The sequence below is a fragment of the Cynocephalus volans genome, chromosome 12 (genome assembly GCF_027409185.1).
Source record: "Cynocephalus volans isolate mCynVol1 chromosome 12, mCynVol1.pri, whole genome shotgun sequence".
In the NCBI taxonomy this organism is placed as follows: Eukaryota; Metazoa; Chordata; class Mammalia; order Dermoptera; family Cynocephalidae; genus Cynocephalus; species Cynocephalus volans.
Window position 1 is genome coordinate 40786214 of NC_084471.1, and position 22545 is coordinate 40808758.

At 32.4% G+C, this 22545-nt stretch overlaps 1 protein-coding gene across 9 annotated transcripts in view; it reads left to right on the forward strand.

The window, feature by feature from the left end:
- The window catches only part of PPFIA2 (PTPRF interacting protein alpha 2), a 488437-nt gene that overhangs the window by 464639 nt on the left and 1253 nt on the right, over positions 1-22545 (forward strand). For 2 of the 9 annotated variants that reach the window (XM_063075422.1, XM_063075427.1), the window contains 8 exons: positions 1614-1676; positions 2853-2882; positions 4441-4634; positions 8121-8218; positions 16054-16229; positions 17103-17171; positions 20280-20439; positions 21625-21683. In XM_063075422.1, coding sequence (XP_062931492.1) covers positions 1614-1676; positions 2853-2882; positions 4441-4634; positions 8121-8218; positions 16054-16229; positions 17103-17171; positions 20280-20439; positions 21625-21683 — 849 coding nt within the window. Of the gene's footprint in view, positions 1-1613; positions 1677-2852; positions 2883-4440; positions 4635-8120; positions 8219-16053; positions 16230-17102; positions 17172-20279; positions 20440-21624; positions 21684-22545 lie in introns of those variants that run through there. The other 7 variants (XM_063075424.1, XM_063075429.1, XM_063075430.1 and 4 more) reach the window with 5 other exon arrangements.

Consider the following 22545-nt stretch of genomic DNA (forward strand, 5'->3'; position numbering starts at 1 on the left):
AATGGTATAGCCACCCAGGCAAAGCACTGTGATCACTGGGTGTGAAGGAATGAGACCAATGAGGGTCAGGTTCTTTTTAGAGTAGTAAACTCCTCATAAAGTCAATAAAAATGATTCCAAATGATTTACCGTTTCGTATATTCATATGCAACTTTTTGTTTATAATGAGCACCATTCCCAGAAGCTGGGGATAGAGGGAAAGGGCTTCTAATGGCATGAATTGCTCACATATTCTAAAAGTATTTTATAGGTGTGTACAGATTTATCTAATAGGAAAAAAATTCTGCTGAACTCTGAATTCCAAAATGTGAATTCTATACATATATATGATGCTTAACCTTTGGAATTTTTATGCCCATATGATTTACTTATTATAATGATATTTCTCTACTCAATTCCCTTTGTCACTAAAATGTATTAATGAGATTTCACATATATCAAATTATACTTATTAATTTAATTTATATGTAGTTACTTTTTAAATTTTATTGAATTACATTGTTCATGATATAAAGAAAGTCAAATATGCTACTGTGTGAATGGTAGAAAAGGCCAAAGTGAATTATGGTGAAGACTTATGTTTGGATATCAAATTTTCTACTTCTGGTACTCTAAAACTGGGCCTCTTCCAAAACAAGTAACAAGTAATAGATGGGATGTAAATTTCATGGATGTGCTTGGACAACCTTGCAATGTTCATAAAGACTTTCTAGTCAAATGGTGGAATTTGATGGAAAGTGGTTTCTAGTGGCTAGTACCTTTAATGATAGACCTGATCTCTATGTTACTAATGAAATTTGGTCTAGAAATGGTACATTATTCAGTACATAGAACCAATATCAAGGATTGTTTTATTTAAAAAGCAAATGAGACTTCATAATAGAGTAGTTCCTGATAGAGGTAAAAATTTCCTTTTACACTGTGTTCTTCTCTGTAATGGTATAGGATACTGCAGAAAAATTAGAAATGTATAGGTTTTATAATTTGATGGTGCTTAATGAGGCTGAAAATACTTTTTATTAAATCAAAAATATCATTTCACTTTTTCATCTATAAAAATATAGGAAAACAGCATATTTACTTAATTTCAAAAGGAAGAAATTATTTGGGAAAAGCTGATGCTGGTTTCCAAATAGGTTACAATAGTACTTACAGACTTGTGTTGTCAACTGACTTTCTCTGTTCGAGGACACTGAAGAATTGAAATTATGTGAATGAAATTTTGGTAATAATGCAACTAAATACATGTGCATCTTTTCCTGAAGAAAAAGTAATTACATTTTTCTGCAAATCAAATTTAATCAGCTCCCCATTATTACAAAAATGGATCTAATAATCACATACCTTTGAAATACGAATTTTGATCATGCCCTTTTCCTGATTAATAATCGCAGAAGTATCATTTTAAATCTACCCTCCCATGAGCTTCACAGCATGCCTCTTTCTATTTAATTTCCGTGAATAGAAGAAGCAGGGATCTCTGAGCGTACGGTAGAGGCAGGGGCTCTGTGGTGTTGCTGTGCTGCTGTTAACTTACAGAGGTGCTGCCTTTCTTCTTTACCATTGCTTTCCTCTCCTGGACTTTACTGCTTCCCTCTGGGCCTCCTCACTAGCCTTCAGGCAACGTTTGGGTGACCCATGAAGAAATGGAAACTCTTGCAGCTCCAGCAAAAACGGTTAGTCTTTACGGTTTTGTTGAACCTGAGGAAAAGTTATTTTGCTACTGTTTGGATGGAAAAGCTAAGTTGTTTACTATCGACTAGTGTAATGGGATGTGTTTATATAGTTATGTGCAGAGATAACTAACATTTTTTGTTACAGTTTTATTTTACTGTACTCACTTGACATCTGTGAAGCACTGCTAAATTGTCATAATGTAGTTACTAGTGTCAGAGTTTGTAATATGCAAACATTAATCAAGAATTTAACAAAACATTTATCCATTTTGCAACACTGGAACTTTTTGGTAACCAATTTTTCTTAGTACTGGGCATATTCACAGGCAATACACATGTAGTTTTTTGTGCTTTACCATCTCATATACACAGCTTGACCAAAAAAAGAAGAAAAAAAAGTGCTATGTTAATTTGGTATCCAAAAGCACAGATTTAAAAAACTCCTTTAGGACTCTATAATTGTCAGCTTTTAAAAATATAACATTATACATAGTCATTTTTCATATAAAGTGACAAAGTTGGGTGTATCATATATTTTATCTTTAGCAACTTCTTTTTGATTTAATGTCCTTTCAGTTTTATATCTATTTGAAAAAGTTATTATGTAGAAATTTATGATGGATAAAAATGCCAATATCATGTACTATTTTTATTTTTAGTTTAGCTTAGTTGTACTTGTTTTTTCTCTTGTTTGATTTTGTTTTGTTGGCTGTTGAAATCTATTTGATTACCACAAAGCTTTGTTAGAGCAATATAGTTAATTTTTTCGCTCCATCAGTTTACTTTATATAAGATTTCTTTATCATATATTTGTATATATAATCAAACATTTTTATTATAATACATTACCTTCAGAATATTACAGACTTTTAAGAATTAAAAAAAAGATTTGGATGACCAGATCAAATGTCCAGAAAACCATGAAAATCCCATGTCATATATATGTATATTTAAATTAGAATTAATTAAAAACAATATAGCTGCCTTGTAGTTGCCTTTGAACTGTGAAATTGATAACTTTGGACCTGAGAAAAAATCTGTGTATTTATCTGCCTATGTCATAATAATTAACATTTTGTATAACAATTTTGCTTCTGCTAGAAAAATTTTACTGTATTCTTTTGAAATTAATTTATATTTACCTGCTTTATTAATCATTTCCTGCTGCTAACGCAGAAAGAATCTGAGGAAGGAAGCTGGGCCCAGGTAGGAAATTTATATGCTTTAAGAATTAATATCATTTAGTAGGCTATGAGGATATAAATTAAGACATTATTGTAAGTCATAATATTTTAAATCTTCACTTAGCTCAATATGAGGCTGATATGTATATTTAAATCTATATTATGTTTAATACTATATATGTCTTTTTAAATCACCATATTTTGCAAATAAGATGATTATAATTTCATATCTGGCCTCTGTTTAAAGGATGATTTTCTTTCTTCCCCAAAAGAATGATCTGTAACTTAAATTTTTATGAAAACACCCCTGAATAGATTTAATGAAGAATCATTTAAGTTGGATCTAAGGGAGGGATTTTAAAAAAAAAAGATTTATTTGTAATTCCATATGCTTAAGATATAACAAATGTATGGAGATTGGGGTTGAAGAGACCAGTGTCAGCAATGCAGACTACAAGTCAGAAGTTGCTCTCATTTATTAAATTGGCCATGTAAAGCAAGCATCTATACTTTGAACAAACATGTATGTTTGCAAAGAAGCTGTGCATTTTTCAGCATTTGTACATGTTAAATAACTGAAAGAATAAATGTGTACTATACTCATTGTGATTCCAGCCTTTGAATATAAGAAAAAATTGAGTAGTTATATTTAGGACCTGTATTTAAACGTTCAGTTACTTCGGGTTTCATTAGATTTTGATTTTGATAGAAATTTCATCATTCTTAAGAACACACAGAAGAGGAACACCGAAATTTTCACCTGAAATACATATTGTATTTAGAATGGTGAATCTATGGTATGATAAAGAACTAAAAAGGGAACTCTAAAATTAATAGAGACAGATAGTTCTTTTAAAACACTGGTTTAGTGGTGATGAATTTTGGTTTTCATTTACGTTTTTTTAACAGTATTTGCTAAGACTAGTTCATATTGTTATATTAAAGAAATAGGTTCTCTCTTAGCTTTTGATCATGCTCTGCTTCTTTAAGTATAGAGTCTATACTGATTGATTTCAGAAAAGATTTTGATTCTTTCCAATGATCTTTATGGGATGCTGGCTGCATGTTTTGCAAGGTTAACAACGATGTCCGTGTAAAGTTTCAGAATTCTGTCTCTCTGACCTCGTTGCTCCTTTCTCACGGAGGTTTCTATTTCACATCAATGTTTACAATGGCAATAGTGGCATTGAGAAAAGGTAAATGGTGGAGTGTTAGCTGACAGACGTAAATAAAATAAAATAATCCTATCAACATAAAGAAAAACTTTAAAGCTCAGAATTTGTATTATACCTCTAGTTCTCATTTCTTTATTTACAAAGTACATGTTTAGACAAAATGTAATTCCTTTTGAGAATACAAAGTAAATAGTCAATCATTTATGGTGGGCAAACACTTTGATAAATGTACACAGAGTTCTATTTTGTACAGAAATAAAACAAACACTTACAGACTAAATATTATTTCTATTTTGTTTCCATACATCAGAGTAATTAAATATCAGTTATAATAATAGGTAATATCCTCCAATTACCATCTCATTTTATTGGTTAAGAAACTTGACTGCTATAAAACAATTCTAGTGTCCGGTTTTTCTACAGACCCTGGCTTATGGAGATATGAACCATGAGTGGATTGGAAACGAATGGCTTCCCAGCCTGGGGTTACCTCAGTACAGAAGTTACTTTATGGAATGCTTGGTAGATGCAAGAATGTTAGATCACCTAACAAAAAAAGATCTCCGTGTTCATTTAAAAATGGTGGATAGTTTTCATCGGTAGGTTTTTGCCAAAGAATAAAGTGAAACAATAAATAATGTGTATTTTACTAAAGCAAAAATAGGTGTGTAGGACATAGAAAATATGTGCTATTTGATGCATCTATGTACATCTACTTGGAGAAATATTTTCAGGCAGCAAATTGCAGGGACTATCTAACATAGAGCTCTGTGCATATTATGTTCCCAAAGTTTACAAAAATATACATGTGCAAAATTCTCCTCAATAGAACATAAGTCTATTTTTTTCAAGATCTTCACAATATTACCATACATAGGTGTATGTGTTTATATTACAAAATTATTCATGAAGAATAAATAAATATTTGTAGTTTCAACTCTACAAATACATGTGGTTATAAATTATATAATTTAGGGACATATTAAAAAATTTTTGAAAAGGAATTTGTTTCTGAAGGACATATTTGTACTTTTAACTTTTGTATGTCTTTTAGTGCTTTTGATTATTTGTGTATTAATTTTCATAAAAAAAATACTGAGGCACCTATGAGGACACAGAGTTAAAAAAAAGCAATCTTTTTTGTTGTTGTTGTTTACCATCTAGGAGGTAAAAAATAAGTCTTGCTGTAGTACCATGTTATAAATGCCACATTGCAGCCTAATGGTTTTGTATGCTATGTGAAAAAATACCAGTTGGAATTTGATTGATTGTTTTATCTGTAGTTGATTATGTTGGTAAATTAATACATATAAACCTAGAGGATTTCAGCTTGGGAGACTACTTGGTCTTGTCCAACATTTAATTAGTGACTGAAATGAAGATGGTATAAAAAATCAGAATTGTTGATGACATAAGATTAGGATAAATAGATAACAATTGAGGTTCTTCATTCCAACGTACGGAGATATTTTGAATTTTAATACGGTTGTTGACACTGTTGGATTGAATTTAGTACAAATAAATATAACAGTTTAAAAAACCTATTAAAATGCTGGATAGAGAATCCATGATTTAACAGCAATTCGTGTGAAAAAGATATTGAATTTATAATTGACACAAAAATCTCAGTTTCTGTTAATGGATTGACAAGGCATGTTTAGATTGTGTTTATCGGCAGGGACAATAAAAATGCTACCATATGGTAAGATAACAAAACATTTCTATCCATTTAGGTGCATTAAATTGTTATAGATGTAATGGTAAAAGTCTGCTGAGAAGGTTGAAGACATTAAAGACATTTAACTTGAATAATGAAAGGGCTTTAGATAAGTTTTTCTTATTTTTTTAGATTATTATTATGTGGTAGAATAATATTTTCTCTGCTCAATATGCACATTTTTAGTTAAAATAGGTGTAGATACTGGGGTGAGTGATATCCACTCAATAGAAAAAAAAACAGCTTTGCACCACTCTCAACTGCCGTATAGTGTTCACATTGTTAGGTAGTGAGTTCCCTGTCACTCAAACTTTAGGCCTTCAAATTTTATGTGGTTGTGTTAGACATTTTTAGAAATGTTGACAGTACACTTGTGTTCAGTTTTTCTGTTCTTCACTAAATTGACTTCTAGCACTGCTTTATAGTCTCAGTAAAACTTATTTTTACATTGATCAAGCTTTCTTTTTTGAAAAATAAAAATTACTCAATTGCAGGGTTCTTGTTTGTTCTTCTCGTTTGAAATACACAAGCTTCATCTTTTACGTTATGTTGAACTTGACTTAAAACAGGTAGTAACTGTATATTGCATCCCATGGTCTTTTCAGCCAAGTTTTCAATCTGACGGATATTGTTGCCAAATTATATATTCTCTTTGTAGCACAATTTTATATGACGTATAAAAACTTGGCAGAAACTAGCCAGGAACCATTGGTTTAATCTCAAGTTGCCTATTATCAATGATGGCTATTATATCAGTATTATCTGCTGTCTCACTGAATTAGTTTGCCAGGACTGCCTTAAAAAAGTACCACAGACAGGTAGCTTATACAATAGAACTTTATTTTCTCACAGTTCTGGAGGCTAGAAGTTTGACATCAAGATGTTGATAGGTCTGGTTTCTTCCAAGGCGTCTCTCCTTGGCTTGCAGATAGCCACCTTCTCTGTGTCCTTACATGACTTTCCTCTGTGAATGCACATTCCTGGTGTCTCTGTGTGTCCAAATTTTCTCTTCTTATAAGGACATCAGTCAGTTTGGAGTAGGTCCCACCCTAATGACCTCATTACCTTAAGGACCTACTTAACTTAATTACCTCTGTAAAGGCCCTGTCTCCAAATAGAGTCACATTCTGAGATACTGGGGTTTAAGGCTTCAACTTATAAATTTGGGGGGAGCACTTTTGAGCCCATAACACCTACCTAATACAGATTTCTTTCTGTTTTTCTCTGATTCTGAAATATTTGGTTCAACATCATTCTTATTAAAATGCAGGGCTTAGAAATGCAACTCAAGTGTAGCTTGGCAGAGTGTTTGTCTAAATTTGCGTATATTCCTAAATACTTATGAAATCACTAACAGCCAATAATCTTTACTTTTGAAACCTAGAGATTCTTTTTTCCACATCCTTTAAATCCAGTATCACTAAGTCTTCTCATCTCTTCTCTCTGAATATCTTTGGTCTCTGGATTTTCTTCTCATGCTCTGGCTGTTGTCTCTATTTCCAGCAGCATCGACCCCTTAATTGGTTTCTGTCTCCTAGGATTACGTATTTCCTTCATCTCCTATTTTGCTACTAGATTATTCTTCCTTAAACAAAAATCTTTTATTGTCATTTCTTCTCTGAAAATTGTCCAATAATTCTCTGTCACCTGGACATATTTCACACTTACATGAAATGTAAGGCTTTTCTTAATATATCCCTAATCCACCTATGTAATTGCATTCCTCCTTATTTCCTAGTGTGGATTTTCAACTCTGGGTCCTATCACCACACCTTTAAAATTTTATCTGCAATCCTATGTTCATGTTGCTTCATCTTCCATAATAACCCTTTCTCTGCTACCTGATCCTTTAAGAATCAGTCCATTTTCTGGTTTTCCACAATATCCTTTCCACACAGTTTCAATGTCTGCTGACTTATTTTTCTTAACATACTTGTGTATCACTTAGACTTGCTGACTATTTATTTTGGTATTTCATCAGCATAAGAAGAGAGTATCCATTTCTTCTTAATTACTTGCTGTCTTCATAACAGAGACTTTAGGTTTTTTGCAAATAGATAAAATATTAATTTGTCTCCAGATGACCTAGGAATAGGTAAACAGAAGGGAAAGACATGAATGAACAGCACAATCCCTAAGTTTTTCTTATTTTGAAAATATTTTTTTTCTACTCTTTAGAAACATTGTGTGTTTAGAATAATTATAAACTTATTTTCCTCCAATACAGAAGGATTTAAGTACAAGTGTAATGTATTAATCTGTTACCCTAGAAAAATAGTGTATAGTGTTGACTATGCTTAATCAAAGACCATTCTTCACCTGCTGAGTAAATTCAATTTGTTTTCTTCTTTTTGAAAAAAAATAACAGAACAAGTTTACAGTATGGAATTATGTGCTTAAAAAGGTTAAATTATGACAGAAAAGAGCTAGAAAGAAGACGGGAAGCAAGCCAACATGAAATAAAAGGTAATATGTGTTTCTTTCATATTAAATGCCTTTTCTCTGGGGTTTTAGCTTTCGCTTTTATGGAAGTAAGATGCTATACACATTACAAAGGTTGCTAAGTGGCATAAGTATTAGGCTAGAACTGTCATCTTATTTTTTTCATTATTATTCTAATTAAAACACAGAAAAGGGTAAATATCCCTCCCGTTATGGGCATATTCTTGATTTTTTGAATTGGGATTTATTCCCCTCTGAACCTATTAATTATACATTCTGCTTGTACTAAAGATGTCTCCAAATAGATATTTTTATCAAACTTTTAATAGAATAGTCTCATGATTCAGAGAAACATGGTATATCATTTTTTATGGCAGTTCTTCTTTGGTTTATATCATTTGAGTTTTTTTCAGTGCCTAGAAATTTTATTTTTATACTATAGTTATAAAAATTGTATAGAAATTTTATATAAAAATATATAAGAATTTTTCCCTTATAAACTGGACTAGTCCATTAATAATTCCAGGTGAGAATGATTTTAGGAGAATTGCTAATTACTGCAACTATTATGTGTACAAAAATGTTTGATTTGAATGAAAAGAAAATACACTGCATTTTCCAGATTTATTAGAAAAGTATTGTATTTAATAATTAACCATCTAAATGTTAATATGTACCTTAATATACAGGAAAAATAATAGTTTTAAAAGAGGAATATGTTAGATACTATAATTGTTAGAGACCATTGAATTTTACTGTTGCTATTAACGGAAAAAATAAATTGTTGGGTATAAAATATAAGTATCTGCAGGCCTTTTTTTTATGTTAAGAATCACACCTCCACTTATATTGCTTAAAGGAGAAAAAGGGCTTATTAAAGTAAATATAATCAAAATTTTTGAGGAAAATTTTGGATATTAAACTACTTATTACTTATATTTTCTTTCCTATTGTTCAAGAGTTTATATGTGCAAGCATTTAATCAAATTCATTGAGTGTTGTATATTACACTAATTGTTCAAAGTTAGGCATGAGTCTGTTTTTAACTTCACTTCCATTGGGGCTTGCCTTAGATAAGAAAATAGTACATATTTCATGTTACCCCTTCTTCCACAGCATTAAAGTTTAGTGATGTTTTATTCTTTATTTAAAAACATGCATCTTAGGCTTCTATAATATTCATTTGTGATAAACAATGTCAGAAATTACTTTTATCTTTGACAGTTCTTGGACATTACATTAGTTCTAGTAGAATGGGTTTGAATGCATGTGAAAGTGAGTGGTTAAAAATATTTTTCTATGTATGGTTCATCAGAGAGTAGATAGACACACAATGGATTTCTTGTAACACTTCATTTGACTGATTACTTAGGGGCCAGAAAGTGTTTTTCCATTACCAAAATAGAGTTGTCTGATTTCACATTACTTTGCACCCCAGGAAATTGCAGGTTGTTTTTAGTCCTTTGTTGTTCAGTTGAATTGAAATTTGGGAACTAATGGACCAAAAATAGATCTCAGAAGGAAGTCTGTGCTTGATCTAAAAGAGGGTGTTTTAGCACATATATAGGTTTTATTGCCCGTGGTATACTACTTTCTATTTTTCTTTCTGAGATATTTTTTCCAATTAAATTTTATTACGCCTGGTCTCACCACATGAAATGCTTCATATATAGGGAGATTTAAAGGAGAGGATTACTATTTGGCCCTGCACCAAATATTATGTTAATACTTAGCGATTGCTGGTTAGAGTGCAGCCCTGAGAAAACTGCCATGATTCACTATGATTACACACAAACAACTAACTCCACATGATAAATAGCTGTGAGTGAGATCATAAATAGCCCCTGTTTTCTATAACTGATCACATGACATTTACAGGAATAGCTCTCAGCTTCCCTGGTGGTCTAGTGGTTAGGATTCGGCGCTCTCTCTCTTACAGGAATAGCTCTCAACTGTGACTAGGGGTCTCTGTTATTATCTGAAGTGTTAATTAACCTTGACCTTAATAAACTGTTTTCTAAAGTAAGGAGACCATGTGAATTTCAAAATGTACTAACACTTAATTTGTTACTAGGAAACAGTCAACACTGATCTGTAGCCATTTATTGTTTAGGGCAAGAGGATTCCTACAAAGCTTTAAAGTCAGGGCATAAATAATGCTTGGAAACAAATTTATAGAAAACGATCTGATTTACAAAATGAAAAAATGGGAATGTTATTATTATGAAGAAAAGTTTAGATTAGTGCTTTATTAGACTTCACCCTGTGAATGGGTTATTTTGTATCTTTGATCAATCTAAACTACAGGTGTGAGAATGGGATGTTTATGTGATGGACATATATTTGCAGAAATATGACTACATAATATGTCTTGGACTATCAAAATATAAACCCAGCTCTAGAAAAGAACAAACACTTCCTATTTACAAATCTATCCAGTGCCAAAAAATAATGACAGTTTTTTATTGGTTTTTTGATGAGAGCATTGTCTCATTGGTTTAAAAAAATATTGCATTTAGTGAGATCAAGTGAGGAACTGTTAGTGTCACTCATACACACCTATCCAGCTTTCAAAGTTCAGATGTGGGGTAACTAGTAATTAGAACAAATCAGTTACTATCAACAGCAGCTGATAATATAACCACAATGTAATATTAAGCAGCTCCCATCCCATTTTCTGAGGTCAAACACCCCATGGGGGAACAGGCTAATAAAAACTCAGAGGAAAGCCTCTATTCAGAATGACCCAGGGAGACACAGTGAATACATACAACATAAAATTTCCACATATAGTACAGGTCATTAAGTAAGTCCTTTGCTTTGCTTTGCTTGAAGACATGGAGAAAGACATAGGCAAACCTCTCAGGGAGACAATAAATGTCCTACTTCCTGCAGGAATTTCATCTGCTTTGGATCAAGCGGGTAATAGCAATAAAACTGTGAGAAGTGGGCATTCCTCATGTTAGGGCTTATCTTTTGAAATGAGATTGTTCAAAGCACTATAGGAGTTAAGTAAAGAGATGTGAAACAAGTATACCTATAGCTTCCATACTCATATACAAATGCTTTACCAGCACTGTGGATTGTTAAAGAGACACAAAATGCACAAACCAATCTGAGGGACTTCTACTTCTGACTATAATGGAATACATTGAATCTAATCAATTCGACCAAAGCTAATCTTCAACGAAGAACAAATAGAAATGCTAGATAAATGAATAAATAGCAATAAATAGCTGTTTGAAGGAAAGAGAAAGAAACTAAGACAGCCAAGACCTGAGAGACTGTGATCTTAGAGAGAGAAAGAAAGAGAGAGAGAGAGAGAGAGAGATGCATTGGAGTAAATGGGAAACCTGTAATTTTTCTTGTCTCACAGAGCAGTGGGGATTGGGGTGACGGGGATGGGGTGGGGTGTGTCCAGGGGAATTGAAGTTTAGAGTGCCAAAGCTATCAGGCCTTTACGAACCAAGATCTTGGAGAAAAGGGAAATAAGTAAGCCTGACACTATACAACTTTCCTCTTGAGACATGTGTGGACTCCTAAGAAGCATGGAATTAGAAGCTAAATATTGAAGAGAAAGCAGAAGCCAAAGGGTAAGAAAACTAAAAAGGGAGTTTTTAGCAATCTCTCGATAAAAGAGTCAGAAATCAGAGATCACACATTTCATTTCAGATTTCTGAAGGAACCCATCTTAGGGCCAAGGGCAAACCTCAGTAGACCAGGCTTTATTTTGAAAGATTAGAACTGAAATCCAGTATGGATTTATCTCAATCTTTGATTGGATTAAGTTGATCTGTCCTTATTGTAACTGCCTGACAATATAAAAGTAAAATCCTCTCAAGAGGAAATTAACATCATCCAGAGCCTCTACAATTTTTCAATCATAATATCTAAGAGTCAATGAAATAATATAAGACATGTCAAATAATGGGCAAAACGAGAAAAACCAGGAGGATAAATTAGAAAATAAAAACATATCCACAATTGACCCTGATGCTTTTTTAAAAAAAATTTGTGATTCATGTGTTAGAAAAATAAATGACAAAATAGAGAAATTTAATAATATAGCTAGAATCAATATATTAAGAAAATTAAACGGAAAGTTTAAAAACCTAAATTAAGAACTCAATAGATGGTTTAACAGTAGAAGAGAAGTTTAGTGTTTAGTAAAATAAAAGATCACTTGGAAATATCTGGCCTGAAATAAGGAAAGAAACAAAATGATGAATGACATATTGCACATGGTGAGAAGTTTAGTGTGTGCATAATTGTAATCCCAGAATGAGAGGTAAGAGAGAATGAGGAAGAAGCAATATTTCAAAACATATTGGTAGGAAATTTTTTTTTTAAAGCTAATGGAAACAATAAGCCACATATTCAAGATACTCTGAGCCCCAAGAGAGATCAAAAAGGGAAGCAAAACAAAACAATCTAGACATATTATAATAAAGCTGCTGAAAACCATGACCCCCCTCCCTCACACAAAAATGTCTTAGAATATGCCAACGTAAACTCCACATTACTTTCCAAGGTGCAACAGAAAATATCTGATGTTGTTCAACTAAAGTAATGTGAGAGAAAAGTGGGATATCTTTAAATGTTAAATCAAACTAACTTCTTACCTAGAAATAAGTAAATCCATCAGTGTTAAGGCAGAATTAATGCAATTTCAGACAAACAAAATCTGAGAGAATCCTTCACTAGAAAACCTAAATAGAAAAGAAATATTATAATGACTTATTCGGGCAGAAGGAAAATGATCCTAAAGACAATAACAAATGCAGACAAGATGAAGAGGAACTGAAAGAATGTATGGGTAAATTTAATAATAATATAAAAACAATAATAATGTCTACAGGGTTTAAATTTTACATAGAATTAAAATACATAACAATCAACTTATAATGCAAAAGGCAGGAAGGGAGTGAAATAAAATTAAGCTGATTCAAGGTCTGTATTATATAAGAAATGATAAAAGGATTAATTTAAAGAAGACTAATAAGTCAAGGATTCATATTATAACCTTTAAGTGTGACTACAAAAAGAATAATATAAAGTGTAAAAATAAAAAGTTAATAGAGTGATGGAATAAAATAAAAAATACATAATAAAGAAGCAAGAAAGAGAGAAAAGGAACAAAGGACAAATAGGACGAATAGAAAGATGGTAGATTTAAACTCAGATATCTGAGTAATAATATTAAATGTGAGTAGACCGATCCAATTAAAAGACACATGGATAAAACAAAAACAAGGATACATTGTATACAATGGACATAACTTAAATACAAAGGAAAGAAACAAAATGATGAATGCATATTGGACATGGTGAGGAGTATAAGAACATAAGTATAAGTATAGGAACATAGAACAGTCAGAAGTAAAGAAGATTCACATGCAAATACTAACCAAAGTTGTGATTCTTCTAACATTAGAATATAGACTTTTAGACAGGAAACATACTAGAAATAAGTTGAGTATTTAAAAATAATGAAAGGGAAGAAGTAGAAGATTTATATGCATCTAATATGTAGACTTAAAATATGAAAAGCAAAAACTGACACATATAAAAGTAGCAGATATTTTCATAGTCAAGATGGGAATTACTTATTGAAACTACAAGGAGATACCACATGTATTAGTTTGTTTGGGGCTGCTGTAACAAAGTACAACAAACTGTGTGGCTTAAATAACAGGAATTTATTGTTTCATAGTTCTAGAGGGTAAAAGTTTGAGATCAAGGTGTTAGTACAGTGGGTTGATTCTGAGGGCTGCAAGAAGGATATGGTCCTTGCTCTCCCTGGGTTCTGGTTGTTTATTGTGAATCTTTGGTGTTCTTTGGCTTATAGGAACATCATTCTGATCTCTGCCTTCATCTTCGTGTAGTGTTCTCCATGTATGCATGTTGATTTCCAAATTTACCCTTTTAAGAAGAACAATAGTCAAGTTGAATTAGGAACTATTACAATGACCTTATTTTAACCGATCATCTCTATTAAGACACCGCCTCCAATGTTACATTCTGAGGGACTGCGGATTAGAATTTCAACATGAATTTTTGGAGGACAGAATGCAACCCATAACACTGAACATCTACCATAATGGTATAGAAAAAAAAGCTAACAAAATAAATAAAAAGTACAAAGTCTCGGTAAAGATACAGGTTTTCATACATTGCTAGTGCAGGGTTAAATTGTGAGAGTGGACATTTGTTTAGTGATATCTGCTAACAGTGAATGTATGTATGCCATATAACTCAACAATTCTATTCCTTCTTATTTACTCAACTGCAATATGTAAATATACACAACAAAATACACGAATAACAACGTTCAAAAAAGCACTATCCTTAATAATTTAAAGTGAAATCCATCCAAATGTCCGTCAACAGCAGACTGGATATATTGTGGCATAATCATACAATGGAATACTAAATAGCATTGAAAATCAATAATCCACTGCTATTTTCCAAAGCATAGATGAATCCTGTATTAAGTGAAAGACAGACACAAAAGTACATAATGTATGATTTCATTTATAAAAAGCTAAAATAATTCTAATCTTTAGTGAGAGTAGTCAGAATATTTGCTGTTACTGTTGGGGTAATAGTAATGACTGAGAAGGTGCATGAGGGAACCTCTATGTGACTGTGTTATCACTTTATTACTTTAATGTTATGCACAAGAAAACCTAAGATGGTTATAATGAATGCATTAGGACAAATTAATAATGCTTTTGAAAAAGTTAGACAATATAAAATACTCTCCTTCCCATTCCCAACCGGTACACTAACTATGCAGATAATTGAAATGGAGAAAATAAACAGTTGAAGTAGAATAATATTTTCCTAAATATTTTTTATACTTTTTCTGAAAAAGGTTTAAATTTCATTAAGAAAAAATAAATTGACAGGAAAGTGTACTTTAATAGTAATTATGGCTTCCTTTCCCTTTCTACAAGTAGAAAAAAGGTTTTAATTTTTTTCATTTCCCCCTAAGTTCATTAAAATTCTCAGTTTTCTATGGAACATTCTGTTCCTTCTGATTATTTTGCTAATTTTTATGTAGCATTTGGCTAAGTAATTATGAGAAGAAACAGAAAAAAATAAGTGATAAAATACACTTTGATATGTTTTTGTCTAAAAAAGGGACTCATGACATTTTTTTCAGAAGGTTTTATTTTTAGAAAATAAAAATCTAAGTGTTTTGTTCCTCAGTAAAATACTACTTTTTAACAAAGGAAAAACAACTTCTGACTTTTGACTAGTGCTTGAATTTTGCATTACTATGTGATTGGAAAATAATAAATTGACAGTAATAGAGAAGTATCAATCTGTTTAGTCCCTGTTTTGTCTTACTGTTCTGTTTTGTTCTTGCATATGACTTCAGGTGAAAAACAGTATCTTCTAGTCTATTTGTAATGCTTAAGTAGTGGTTAATAAACATTTCTAATGAAAAACAGTATTAGAATCTCATTTTGCTGTTTACTGAAGTTGTTTATCAAGACACAAATAAAAAATGTCCCCATCTGGTGGTAAAAACATTGAACTTCAGATGGACCCTTAGAGCTCTAGTATGAAAACGAGGAATACTTGCAGACATTTTGTTCGATGTGATGGAAGTGCTGTCATTTCAGTAATACTAAACACTCTGAAAATGCCAACTTTTTTTCTAGACTTACAGAGCAAAATTTCAGTTGTTAGAACAGTAAATACATGCAACCGAAGGGAGGCAGGTATATTAGAGAGTGGATAAATTAGGATAAATGCAACCTGGCCAGATATCTGCAGCTCATTTCAGCCAGTGGTTCTGTTTATTATGCAAAATACTGCAGCCTAAAATGATGCATCCCTTTTCCTAGATGTGTTGGTGTGGAGCAATGATCGAGTTATTCGCTGGATACAAGCAATTGGACTTCGAGAGTATGCAAATAATATTCTTGAGAGTGGTGTGCACGGCTCACTTATAGCCCTGGATGAGAACTTTGACTACAGCAGCTTAGCATTATTATTACAGATTCCAACACAGAACACCCAGGCAAGCCCCTTTGTGCTGTAGTCTCACTACATCCTGGTTTATATAATGACAAACTAAAATATTAGAAAAAGAATTTGGCTGTGTATTCACGATTCTAATAAAAGCTATCTCAGCGTTTCAACTATGTCACTGGGGTTTTAATTTGAAGCTACTAGATATCTAGCCAAAACAAAATCATACAATTAAACAGGAGGGGATTTAGAGGTTATGTGGCCCAACCTCCCACCTGAATACCAGATTCCCCAAAACAAAATCCCTAGCAGATGGCATTCAGTCTCTGCTTCTCTGAGAGGCAGTCATTTCTATTTACATGTCTGAATTATACAATTAGCATTGGGTATGATAGTGATTCCCAAATATGGATAATTATATGAATTAACAGTGTACTTTACAAATTAAAAATAAAGCCTCCAGCCTATATCCTAGTCCTAAGAAATCAGATATCAAGAAATAGGTCACAGGAATCCTTTTCTAAAGTTTCCCCAAATGATGATCATTGATCCAGTTTGAGAACTACCTGCATAGATCTAATAAAAATGTGGCAGTCCAACTTCATTTTTTATCATGTTTTTACATATATCAAAGTTTATTATATTATAGACTCCATTGGAATAAAATAACAATGTGAGGTGAAAACCTCTTGACCTCAGACATTTATTCGAGGCTATCTCTTCACCATCGTCAGACAAAAAAATATTTGCTCTACCTAGTGTTTATAGCTAAAATTTACAATGTCTTGTAAAGGTGGACTAAAAAATTTAAGGAACCACAAATAAAACATGGTTTTTAATGTACTCTCAGATAAATACAGCTTATATGTTTTTAAAATAAAATGTGATTTCAGTGATGGTAACTGTAATTTAATGTCAACAGGCAAGGCAGATTCTTGAAAGGGAATACAATAACCTCTTGGCTCTGGGAACTGAACGGCGACTGGATGAAGTAAGTCCTTACGTATCATTCAAAAGGGATCTCAGAGAGTATAAGAAAAATGATGGACCGTTCTTGCTTTTCAGAAATAGTGCCTGGAAATTAATCAGATGCTTGTTCTATGGGTAGAATCTAAAATTTTCGTCAGAATTTTTCTAAAATATTAAATTATATTACTCATTTAATTTTGGAAAGAACTTTATGAATTCATAAATACTATCATCCCAGCAGTTAGAAACATTAAAAAGCAATTCAGAAAGAAATTTTTATGAGCTATAACTGCAAACTGTTGAGCAACATTTTAAAAAATTATAAGCAATTCAAACACTAATATTGATAAATTCAGTTTTTTAATAAGGAATGTGCTTATTTTTAAAACATTAGTATATCTTCCCAGGAAATCTTAGGGTATTAAAATGAAGAGAAAACCTGCTTTCAAAAAATGGGAAGCTTTTCATTATTTTAGGTATCAATATTGACTTTTCTTTAAAAACAGGTGAATAACATTTTAATAGTCATAGGATTTGAAAGTTATATTGAGTGTAAGAATTCCTATATATATTATATGCATGTTTAGATGATTGGAAAATAATAAACATGTAAGTAGCCTCCTAAGATGAATGAATACAAGGGATATTAACAAAACCTCATAGATTAAAAGACACTTAATAGTCCTGAGTTTTTGTTTTTTTTTTTACTTTCTGGGAAAAGTGGGAGAGAAATCTCGTTATGAAGTGGAAAGTACAGAGATGTGTGATTCGTTATTGCAAACTGCAGGTCTTTCTTGGCTATGAAGATAAGCTGATTAAAATAATTTTGTGAATGACTTCAACAAATCCTAAAATGGGACAATAATTTCGTATTCAAATGGACACAGTAGATGATCTTGGTTTTAGAAAACCCATACTGTCCTTTGTGTGAAAAGATTATAGAGAGATACCTCTATAGTCTTGACCAGCTAACTTCTGATAAATTCATACTCTTGTCCAATCAGGACAATGATTAATATTTTTTAAAACCCAGTTAATACTTAACTGATGTGAGTCTTATAGTTTGTTTGACAATCTTTTTAATCCTTATTTTAAATTGTTGATTCAAAAAGTAATCTTATAAACTCATACACTTTAAAATACAACTATTCTTACTTAAAAGTTGCAAAACAAATTTTAACAAAAATTGTTAAAGATCGGTCATTTTGCTACATTATGAAATGTGGATTGACCTTAAGAACTGTACAAGTAGAGACACGAGCCTATGTGGGTATGGGTTATGGCATTAATCCTTGACAGTAATGACCAAGCAGAAAGGTCTATTGAGAAAATTAAATAAGATATGACTACCTGCCTGTAATATATGCTGCCTCTTTTTCTTATTTTTAAAAGCACAATACAAGATTTTATCATTAAACCATGTGGTCTCTTTTGTCCAGTTCTTCTTTCTTTTTTTTTTCTTTAGTGTGAGCAAAAATAAACAAAACTACTTGTCTAGAACCATAGTGGACTTATTTCTGGGGCGTCTGTGGAAATAATTTGAAAAGTGCTGATGTACTTCTACAGATATTGACTCCAGTTAAAAGGATATCTTTAGCCATATCTTATGAAAACTTTTTTCTCATGATGTTGTTGCTAATGGTTCCTATTAACTTTATGCAGTAACACATATTGAAAGAGCAGAAGTAAGGAATCATAATTCAAATTCATGACTTACTGGCTTATTTTTAAGCCCTTAGCTCATACATTTGTTATAAGAGGTTTATCACCCTGCAGTGGAATGTAGTGTTTTGTAGAACTGAAGAATAGTTATGCTTAATGCAGTAACTTCTCTAAGAATCAAGAAGTCATAGAGGCTGCAACTGTAAGATTATTTTTCTTTTCTACGTTTACAGACATTTGGAGGTTTAAGGCAATTTAAAACACAGCAGTTGAGAAGAGCAGCAGACATCCTTAACCTGTACAGTGGCTACCAAATATAAGCAAAATTTAGATACTGACGATAGGGATGCTAACAGTGGATATATGTAATTATATATAAATGATTTTTTTGTTCCAGATTGACTTTAAATGTCACTTAATTGAATTGGCAGTCTATGAAGAAGAATATCTTATAGTGTTGCTCATTTATGACAATGATAATTTCAGCTGAATATCGACCCTTTGTTTTATATGCCAAAATGAAGTCAAACGCAGCAGTAGGGTAAACAACAAATACTTGGCTATAACCTCAGGGCATAGACAGTCCTTCCCTAAATTAGAAACTTATAGAAAGATAAGATCTACACAGAATGATTAATATTTTCCTTAGAATTAGACAGGAGTAATATTATTATTTAAATGCTAAATTACATGTTGCTGCTTACCAATTTAGAGAAAAATCACTGTATCTGTACTTTGTGTATCTATAGGGAGGTAAGAGATTATTTCATTAAGATATAGCAGGATCAGCAACCAGAATTACATTATTAAAATGTAACAAGATTTATATTATGCTCTCAGTGGCACCTGAAGAGCACGCATATTTATTGAAAGAATCGTGTCCAGGCTGCGCATGTTTTTCAACAAATTACAAGTTAATTCTGTATCACTTGAAATCTAACAAATCACAAATTTAGAGGTTTTTTTACAGATTGTAGGCTATAGTATCCCATATTAGCCAGGACGTCTCACATATAGATTTCCCCGCAACATATATCTCTTCTATACATAAAAATGATGTTATTCAAGTGTCCGAGTCAAACGTAATGTACCCAACAACTGATTCAATTAAGCATATCATCTGATGCCATAAAACCAGCTGGCATAAAGTGTAACAACATATATCCCATATTCCTTTTGGAAAAACTTTGGGGTTCTATTTTAGGTTTTCAAAGATGTTGACTTAATAGATGTCAAATCTTAGATCTGAAATCATGTTAAAAGTTTTATAGAAACATTTCTGTTTCAAATCTCCTACATTCTCATTGTGGAATTAATAGAACTCTCGAGATCAAGCATAATATTCCATATGTATGCTCGACAGACCGAATGTAAGTAATCTATGTACCTGTTTCTAAGCGTACAGCTTTAAGCACCTGGACTAGTTTGCTTGTTTTCATTACATCAGATTCTAACTCTGTACTGGCAGGGCGACGACAAGAGTTTCAGACGTGGATCGACCTGGAGAAGGCAGTTTCCTCCTCGTGAAGTGCATGGAATCAGCATGATGCCCGGGTCCTCAGAAACATTACCAGCTGGATTTAGGTTAACCACAACATCTGGGCAGTCAAGGAAAATGACAACGGATGGTACAGTAGTTCTACATTTCTGCTTATGAAGTAAAAAGCTTGTTTAGCAAGAGCTAGTACAATTCTCTGACCTTGCATAGCTTTCTGGAATTGAGTCTTTTCTTGGGTTGGTTTGCTCTGCTTGAAATTTACTTTGCTTTCATCAAAAATCAGACTTCTTTGCACATTGCTAATGCATGAACTCATGGCACTTTTATTCACATTTTTAAGGTAACTCATAATATCCTGAAGAGAACAATTTTGGCTAATGTCCACATCTAGGAAGAACAATAAACATCTCCATGATTTGTGTTTCTTTACTCTTCTATTCACAAAGTAAATATATATATTTTTTAAGTTAGAGGTTGGATTTGGACAAAACATAAATGAACTCCACTGTCACCCTACATGTTAAAGTACTGCAAGTTTAATATTTCACCCAGAAATTCATACTTTTCAGATATTTTTACCTCTGACCAAGGCAGAAGGCCTTAAATAAACAGGCACAACCATGAGAAGAGAATTAAACACAAACCAACAGTAATTTCTCAATTAGTATTTCCTTCTGTGGACATTAGACTTGTGTTATATACTTCCCAAAGGAAAACAGTCATTCTGCAGGAGAAACAACTTTGAAATAGTAGTCACGAAATTATTTTGGTTTGGTAGGTGCTAAAGGAAAATAGTTCCAGTCTCCTTATTAAGATACTCACCTAGAAACTTATTTCTTTTCAAGGTCATAACTTTTATGGCTCTTAAAATAAGCTCTAACATAAACTGTGATCTTTGGTCGGCAATTCTTATAACTTGTTAATATTGTGGAACATGTCAGCAAAATTCATGAGGAATTTAACATGATTAAGATTAGTGTAGAAGTTCTTTGATACTTAGAGGGAAACAAAATCCACCACACTTAGTTCTCTAAGAACAATCTTCACATCAAAAACAGAAGCACCCTGGGGCGCTGCTCTTGTTACAGATTTCATCTAAGGAGGAATACATAACAATTCAAAAGCTCATTTGAGTTACACTGGGGTACATTTTCATTAGTAAGTTGGTCTAGAGAAGAGGAAGGTGAGTGGCTAGTATCTGAGAGAGTCTGCTAAGATGTTCAGGATCCCTTTATGCAGGGAAAATAAGTCTTTCTCATCTGAAATCTTGTACTCAATATCCAAGTCCCTCTAAAGCCCTTTTCTCCATTTGCAGTTGCTTCATCAAGACTGCAGAGGTTAGACAACTCCACTGTTCGCACATACTCATGTTGACAAGCCACTCAAAGGAGGCAGCACTGACCTGCTGTGAGTAGTTCCCCTTTGGCTGACAAAAAAACAAACCACCACCACCAACAACAACAAAACGGAAGCTACATAGACTAGTAAATATACACTATAATCTTTGGTAAGGCCTCGTAGTACAGAAGTGAGATAGCCCCTTTGAACTGCTAGATGTGGAAACAGGAATCTTTGTACTATACCCTAATCTAGTATTTCCCATCACCATCTGTCTGCTACGGTTTAAGGTCTGTCTGTTGGAGGCCTGTTATTACACATCAGTGCATTGCTACCACACTGTTTTCTACTTTTTAGTAGCATTTTATATTGAATCACATAGCATTTTATTGATAGGAGTTTGGCACTTACAAAATCCTGTATTTTTAACCGAATATTTTATATAAGGAAGCCAAAGCAGGGTAGGTAGGTAGGTAGTGATTTAAGCAACTTTACAGAGTCAAATAGTGGCAGAGACAGGAAAATGATTTAGAGATGGTTTCATATTAGAAACCAAAGTAGAACTTGAATATTTTGAACTTTTAGTATGTTGTTTTTCATCAATGTGATTTATATTTGTTGAAAACAGATATGAATTTTAAGTATCTGGGGCTTATAATATAGGAACAAAATAAAATTACTTTTAAGAATGGAGGATACAACCAACACAAAATCTTGTTATATTACCATAGGATATAAGGAATTTGTATCGAGAGAAATACTAGGTGATGAAAGCTACTTCTAAATCCATATAAAAATGGAGTTTTTTTGAAAAACAGTCTTATTAGTAAAACTGTGGTTTCCTAGATTTACAAATGTCAAATGTTCATAAAATTTTTTTAACATAAGACTGTGTTTT